The 8479-nt window shown below is 36.8% G+C and overlaps 1 protein-coding gene across 2 annotated transcripts; it reads right to left on the bottom strand.

The window, feature by feature from the left end:
• Positions 1-602: 602 nt before the first annotated feature.
• On the bottom strand, positions 603-3789 carry LOC144543796 (uncharacterized). Of its 2 annotated transcripts, XM_078292202.1 has the most exons (2): positions 1708-3789; positions 603-1608 (listed from the first exon to the last, which is right to left on the bottom strand). In XM_078292202.1, exons 1-2 carry the CDS (start codon positions 3645-3647, stop codon positions 819-821), a joined length of 2730 nt encoding a protein of 909 aa, XP_078148328.1. In that variant the 5' UTR covers positions 3648-3789; the 3' UTR covers positions 603-818. The 2 variants fall into 2 exon arrangements, with proteins under 2 accessions (XP_078148328.1, XP_078148327.1); XM_078292201.1 differs by having other exon boundaries at positions 603-3789.
• Between the last annotated feature and the right edge of the window lie 4690 nt (positions 3790-8479).

Genomic DNA, 8479 nt, shown 5'->3' with positions numbered 1-8479 from the left:
AAATGGGCATTTAGGGCTGGTACCAACCAGTACCAGCTAGTACCAGCGTCGCAAGGCTCTAGAATAGGCAATTCAGGGTGCTAAAAGCTCTGGTACCAAGTGTACCACTTGGTACCAGAGTACATATCGGATCCTCAGCTAAGATAGTCAAGAACAGTGCATGAGTCAAAAAAGGGCACAGTACATGAGCAAGAGGGGATGCAAGCAAGCAATACTAGCATTATACAATCACAACTTGAGCGGAATCAGATAAAGTACCAAATATAGGTTTTTACAAGTCAAGTGCATCAAGTAGAGCCTACAAGATGGGGTATGCAAGTCAGGAATCAATTTACCCCACAACACATTATCACAAAAAAGGGGAAGTAGCAATCAGGATGTGTCAGAGAGAGAGGAGCAAGGCTTAAAGCCTCACTAATTACAACCAACAACAATTCAATTACACATTACATGCTCAGCAGAAAGGGAGAAATTATATAGCGCTTTCTTTAAAAGAAAACTTTCTAAATTAGAAATCACTATAAATTGCAGAAAGCAAAATAGAAAGTACCAGTGTACTTTTGGCAATCAGAAAAAAAAAATTATAGATGAGGACAATGAGATAATACACGATTCCAATATTCAATTTTCAATCAAGGAGCAACATCTTATAATAATACAACCACAAATGTCTTAAATTTTTTTTTTCCCAATAATCTTCAATCAAGGAGCGACATCCAATAATAATACAATAACAATTTTGTTCTCCACTCTCAACATGGCAGCTCTATCACCACACTTTCCCAATTGTCTTCTCCATTTCACGTCCCTTTTAGAAATCATGACATTAGCCCATCTATAAGACTGCTGTAGGTTACAACATTAGGCTCATGCCCTTTGGAAATCATGACATCTACAAAATTAATTGCCTTCTCAGTTTTGCCATTCTTGCACAGCCCACCAATAAGACTATTATAGGTCACGGCATTAGGGTCATGCCCTTTGGAAATCATGAAATCTACAAAACCTATTGCCTTCTCAAATTCACCTTTCTCGCATAGCCCATCTATAAGAGTGTTGTAGGTCACGACATCAGGCTCATGTCCATTGGAAATCATGACATCTAGGAAATTCATTGCCTTCTCAATTTTACCGTTCTTGCATAGCCCATCTATAAGAGTGTTGTACGTCACGACATCAGGACCAAGCCCTTTGAAAATCATGACATCTAGAAAATCCATTGCCTTCTCAATTTCATCGTTCTTGCACAACCCATCTACAAGAATGTTGTAGGTCACGACATTAGGCTCATGCCTTTTGGAAATCATGACATCTACAAAATCCATTGCCTTCTCAATTTCACCTTTGTTGCACAGCCCATTGATAAGAGTGTTGTATGTCACGACATCAGGCTCTTGCCTTTTGGAAATCATGATGTCTAGAAAATCCATTGCCTTCTCAATTTCACCATTCTTGCACAGCCCATTGATAAGAGTGTTGTAGGTCACGACATTAGGCTCATGCCCTTTGGAAATCATGACATCTAGAAGATCCATTGCCTTTCCAATTTCACCTTTCTTGCACAGCCCATCTATAAGAATGTTGTAGGTCACAACATCAGGCTCATGCCTTTTGGAAATCATGGCATCTAGAAATTCTAATGCCATATCACCATTCATGCAGAACCTTTTCATAAGAGTGCTATAAGTGACGACATCAGGGTCACACCCTTTGGAAATCATGACATCTACAAAATTCATTGCCTTCTCAATTTCACCATTCTTGCACAGCCCATTTATAAGAGTGTTGTAGGTCACGACATCAGGCTCATGCCCTTTGGAAATCATGACATCCACAAAATCCATTGCCTTCTCAATTTCACCATTCTTGCACAGCCCATTTATAAGAGTGTTGTAGGTCACGACATCAGACTCAAGCCCTTTTGAAATCATGACATCTACAAAATCCATTGCCTTCTCAATTTCACCATTCTTGCACAGCCCATTTATAAGAGTGTTGTAGGTCACGACATCAGGCTCATGCCCTTTGGAAATCATGACATCCACAAAATCCATTGCCTTCTCAATTTCACCTTCCTTGCACAAACCTTTTATAAGAGAGTTGTAAGTCACGATATCAGGGTCATACCCTTTTGAAATCATGACATCTACAATATCCATTGCTTTCTCACTTTCACCTTTCTTGCACAACCCATCTATAAGAGTGCTATAGGTCATCACATTAGGCTCATGCCCTTTCGAAATCATGACATCTACAAAATTTATTGCTTTCTCAATTTTACCATTCTTGCATAGCCCATCTATAAGAGTGTTGTAGGTCACGACATTAGGTTCATGCCCTTTGGAAATCATGACATCTAGAAAATCCATTGCCTTCTCAATTTCACCTTTCTTGCACAGCCAATCTAAAAGAGTGTTGTAGGTCACGACATTAGGCTCATGCCTTTTGGAAACCATGACACCTACAAAATCAATTGCCTTTTGGATATTACCTTTCTTGCACAGTCCATCTAAAAGAGTGTTGTAGGTCACGACATCAGGCTCATGCCTTCTGGAAATCATAACATCTAGAAAATCTAATGCGTTATCAGTTTCACCATTCTTGCACAACCCCTTTATTAGAGTGTTGTAAGTGACAACATCAGGGTCATACCCTTTTGAAATCATGATATCTACAAAATTCATTGCCTTCTCAATTTCAGCTTTCTTGCACAGTCCATCTATCAGAGTGTTGTAGGCCACGACGTTAGGCTCATGCCCTTTGGAAATCATGACATCTACAAAATCTATTGCCTTCTCAATTTCACCTTTCTTGCACATCCCATCTATAAGAGTGCCATAGGTCACGACATCAGGCTCTTGCCTTTTGGAAATCATGACATCTATAAAATCTAACGCCTTATCAGTTTTACCATTCTTGCACAACCCTTTTATAAGAGTGGTATAGGTGATGACATCAGGGTCATGCCCTTTGGAAATCATGATATCTACAAAATCCAATGCCTTCTCAATTTCACCTTTTTTGCATAGCCCATTTATAAGAATGCTATACGAGACTACATTGGGTATACATCCTACCTTAGCCATTTTATAGCGCACTATAGTAGCGGCCTCACCAGTTCTTTTGTCCCTACAGAGACCTTTAAGTATAGGACTGAAGATCGCAGCATGAGTTCTGTGACCCTCTTTAAGAAACCGTCCCAAAAAACCAAACATTAGGTTGATCTGATTCATTTTAGCACAATAGTCCATCAAGATCTCATAGGTATAGTAATTAGGACTAATTCCTTTAGCTTGAATTAAGCAGGTGAAGAGGGAAAAGACAGTGGGGTGAGGGTTTCTTGAGATTTTGGTGTAGTCCTTGAGGTATTGATTGATTTCACGGAGGTTCTTGGAAGCCAACAGTTGATCAAACTGGTGAATTGCCTCTTGGTCAGGAGCAGCATCCGTCTTCCAGGGCCGCCTTTTCTCCTCCTTCTCTTGCTTACCCTTCCAATGCAGCTGACGTCGTGGATTTGGTCTGTTGTATTGAGATTGAGACTGGGGGGACGCATTAAAAACAGGGAAGAGGCCTCGGCGATAAGCAAATGGGGATTGGGAAGCTGAAGGTGAAATGAAGGGAGCAAGAGATAAGGTTGATGACACCATTTGATTTGATTTGGTACAGGCTTACAGACTTACAGTCTCTTTATCTAACAAGGTTGAGCTTCGGTTCCAGGTTAAACTACTGCCTTAGCAAGGAACACAGAGAGAAAGGGAGTTCTGAGTGTTTGGGAGGGAGGGGCACGAAAAGAAAACGGGCAAGTTGAAGGGATAAGGTAACAAGGGAACGCTGTCCTCTGCGGTGCGGAGTTTTTCCAATATGTTTCTTTATTTACCAAACGATGGCCCCACAGCCTGACGAATCGTACATTATTTATGATTTTTCAAAATCGACATATCGTTTTCCTGATTTTTATAGTTTTATACATGGATCCTCCGAAAATAGTACTAAGCCGAATTTATGCATCTTTCTGAAACAAGTATTGAAAAATTCCCATACATTAATCTCAGTATGTGGTTCATAAGCTTGGGGAAAATAAAAAACAAACAAAACCTTTTCTCCTACATAAATGAAGATTACAAGTTTACAGCAATCTAACCTTTGCTCCTACAAAATTTTTGTAGTGCTATCCTCTTTAAAACCTTCCGTCTGGGAAAATTGCAAACAGAAAATTAATAACATTCCATCCATTGCAAATTTCATGTTTAATTCAATAATTTGTCAACATCATTTCTCTATCGCACCTCTATGTTAACTAATTTCCAATCACGAGCTTTTCATCTGACCTGATGTCACCTCCTTTAACTCGCAATGTAGCACAAATTTCACATTTTTTTTTTAATATATGATCATGTAAATAACCTTAAATTCATTTCATTTGGATTGATGCAGAACTCTTGTTACTAAAATATGGTCCTTTCCTGTAATATAATTTTAGTTGGGTTTTTTGCCAATACAGGGACATGGTTACTGTGCCACCATAAATTCCAATGTTAAATTATTTTCAGCTGTCCTTATTTTATCAAATTAGCCTTAATGTAATTAAATTTCACATCACCTAATGTTATTTGTTCAATAGACCCTGACTTCGTTCCTTTTTTTTTTTTTTTTTTTTTTTTTTCCTTCTCTCTCTTTTTTCTTATGCTTGATGTATTGACATACCAGCTCGAAGCCTTGGCCGGAGATGTACAACCTTTGTTGCATGAGGTGCGAGACAGTGCATTGATTAAAGATGTTGAGACTATAACCAAAGAGGAGGGTTCAAATGCCTCCTCTTTGTGCTTCCATCATGCCTCCATTTTTAAAAACTTAAATAACTCAAAATTTACAACTTAAACGTCAAAATAAAACCATTAGATGTGATCTATGTTATTTTCTCTGTGTATATAAAAAATTATCATATTTTGATTTTGCTTTTATATGAATCAATAAGTTGAAAAATTAACGTCTAGAAATTATCCACATTTGTATACATTTTTACAAGCTCAAAATGACAATCAAAACAAAGTTGAAATACCATAATTTTTTACATGTGCATAGATAAAATGATATAGTTCATAATTTTTTACATGTGCATAGATAAAATGATAGTTCATATCCAACGAGTTTTTTTTTTTATAATTTTAAGATTTAAATTTTGAGTTATTAAAGTTTTTAAAAAATGGAGGCATGATGGAGGCACAAAAAATGGAGGCATTTTAACCCTCCTCATAACCAAAAGTCTAGCGGAAGCAACAAAAGATTTCAGGTCTATATTTTTCTGCTTACTCTTGTGGAAGATTTATGACACTATTAACCTTCTTACTATTCATAACCTCTTTACTATTCATGAGGGTATTTTGGTAATTTAGAACCGCCACAAATGCCTATAAATAAGGGTGGAGGGGTAGAGAGAGAAACTGTTGTTTGTGCAATAATCTTTCTTTTCGTCTATTTGACTAATTTGCAAAAACATACAATTATTGAATTTTACAATTTCTTCTACTTTTCAAGAGATGTAGGTTCAAGTCAAATGGAATTGCATTGAGGAATACTTGGACTGAAGAAATCATGAAGACTCTTATGAAGAACGTAAATTGTAAAATCAGAAGTTTAGTCAAGTAAGCTTGAGGTTGTTTAAACAGGGATAAACGTTACTAAAACGTTGTAACGTTTCTAGCACATCTTGATCAAAACGCAGAAGGAATCCAAAACGTTGGTAACGTTTATAGAAACGTTATAACGTTTTAGGATTGTCAGAATTGCTGAAGCACAGCTGTACAGAAATCACTTGAAACGTTGTAACGTTTTCCTATAAACGTTGTAACGTTTCAGAAATGTCAAAACATTAAAAACAGCTGTATCAAATTCAAAATTCAAGTCCCAAAACGTTATAACGTTAATAGAAACGTTGTAACGTTTTATTTAATTCTAAGCTTCAGAAATTCCTGTTTTTGAGCAAGATTTTTACAGAGCAAAACGTTATGGAAACGTCAGACAATCGTTATAACGTTTTATGACATTTAGCTGAACTGTCAGAAAATTGAAGACCTAGAATCGCATTATGAGATAAAACGTTATAACGTTTTAGCTCATACAGCTCATTTTTGAGCTGATTCTATAAATAAGGGATTGGGCTTTCTTCCCTTATCATCTGAGCCGACCCTAATTAATTCAAAAACGATTTTCTGAGAGCTTAGCCTACTCCATTGTTGTGAGAGCTTAAAACTTCAAAATCCCTCAAACAATCTCAAACCCACTTCACTAATCTCAACTTAGATTAGGTTAGAGTGATCTATTGAGTGTTTCTCTTGAGTAGCTTGAACTAAGAGACCTTGTTCTCATCTCTTTGAGTTGGCCGTTTGACTTCCCGCTTGGTGTGTAAGGGCTCAACGGTTCACAAGTTGTAATCCTTTCGTATTGGGTAATAGAAAAGCGCACCACTCAAGGTTGCAAACCTCGGAGACGTAGGCCTTTGTTTTGCCGAACTCCGTTAACATCCCGCATGTCAAATTTCTCTAAACTCTTCTCTTTACTTTCAATTGCTACTTAATTTCAGTTTTTGAGCAATTAGAGGTGCCCCTTTGTACAACAAAGTGGTATCATAGCACGTTACTCGAATTAAGACACACTTAATTGGAGATTAGATCAACTTGACAAATGGCACCCTATAGATCCGTGAAAGAACCCTTAATTTTTGGTACTACTACCAAAAATTTCATGCATTGGAAGAAGACCATGATTAATTACTTGAACATCATTGAGGTGTAGTACGTGGTTGAAAAGGGGTATACACCAACATTCACTAATGTCGCTACCGATAGTTCAACCGAAATCAAAATTGAGACCGTCGATTCCAAACAAACCAAGAAAGACAATGACCTAGCAACCAATGCCATATTCAATTTGGTTAGTGAATCAGTAGCCTCACTCTTTGGTAGTGCATCAAGTGCAAAAGAAATGTGAGATGCTCTTGTAAACCGGTATGAAGGAAATACCCAAATCAAACGAACCAAAATAACCGGTCTAGAGGTGTATGTAATTATGTATATATTTTTCAAAATATGTTGTGTGTCAGTATATATATTTTTAAGTTTTACAATTCTTTTATAAATTCTTGTGTACATACATTAAGGATTATTTTTTTTTTGTTTGGTCCGTCATCATAACCGCCAGTATATTTACTATTTAAGTAATCATATATGAATGTTGTTTTGAGATTCAAATTTTAATCCAATTACAAATTGACATAAATTTGGCCAGCTCATTGCCATCTCCTGTGGAAGAGGATGACTTGAGAAGTCATATAATTAATATAAGATTATGATAACTACTTCCAAGTCAATATGTGACGAATAAAGATATAGTTTTTTTTTGAGACAGAAACGAGGGTCAAGCCCTCCTTTAATTGAATCAAAGTAGGTTACAAGAGTTTTGAACCTAATTCAAGTAAAAGCTAAGGTCGGCTCAGAAATTTGAGCCTAAAATGTGAAAGAAAGTGAATGTGAAAGACAGATAATAAATAAGTAAAAATGCAGACAAAAATTAGGAAGAAGTTCCGTATGTCTATCTGGTTTCATTGTGCTCGCGCCTGTTGTGTTAACCTTCTTGCCGTAAGCACTGCCGTGTTGTATTCTTGTTGAATCTCGTTTGCCAGTTCTGTGATATCCTTGCAGGTTCCTCTGAATATGCGACTACATCTTTCCCGCCACACCACAAACCTTGATATTACCATCACCTCCTTTGTTTTTCTAGCGTATGTGTGTTGTAGTAGCGCCTGTGTGTGTACCGGTATTCCTTGTACCAGTTCAATTGCCACCGCTGCTTGCCGATATATTGCAAGGCTGGTTTGACATGAATTGAATAAGTGTCGCACCGTCTCGGATTCTCTCTTGCACATCTCACACCTGTTAACTAGTGCCCAACCCCTCGAATAAAGATATAGTTGATATCTAGATGGTCGCCTATGTATGTCATTGCTGATGTTTAAAAGATCATCTTCTTATCTATTAATTTACTTATATTAGTTTTCACTGTTAATTTACTTATTATAGAAGTTGTATATATGCACATCTCTATACAAACTCTAGCTAAGAACCAAATTAATAATTTGATTTCTTTTGTGACCTTGAAAAAGATTTTCATCTTTCTGGTTCTTTGTAAAATATTTAATACATTTCTAAAAAAAATGGTTTTTATTGCATATTCCGAGATCGTAAATTTAAATTCAAAAGAAAGACATTAATTTTGCCTGCTTCAACAAAGATTATAAAACTAGTCCAAATTTATTATTGCGTGTGGCAGCAGTGATTTCATTGACTGAGTCCAATCAAGCCAGCGTGGATTAGCGACCTGTCACATGGTCTCATTCACTTCGACGCGCACAATCGGAATTTTTTTTTGGTAGAGAATCAGAAATTCATTCACAAATTTGTCGAGAATCTAGCAAATTAGTTTA

This window comes from Carex rostrata, chromosome 25, assembly GCF_964058835.1.
Source record: "Carex rostrata chromosome 25, lpCarRost1.2, whole genome shotgun sequence".
NCBI lineage: Eukaryota > Viridiplantae > Streptophyta > Magnoliopsida > Poales > Cyperaceae > Carex > Carex rostrata.
This window is presented reverse-complemented; position numbering and strand designations above follow the sequence as displayed.

Bases quoted from the DNA above. Each gene is read 5' to 3' on its own strand.
- LOC144543796 (XM_078292201.1), bottom strand. From the start codon at position 3,647: ATGGTGTCATCAACCTTATCTCTTGCTCCCTTCATTTCACCTTCAGCT.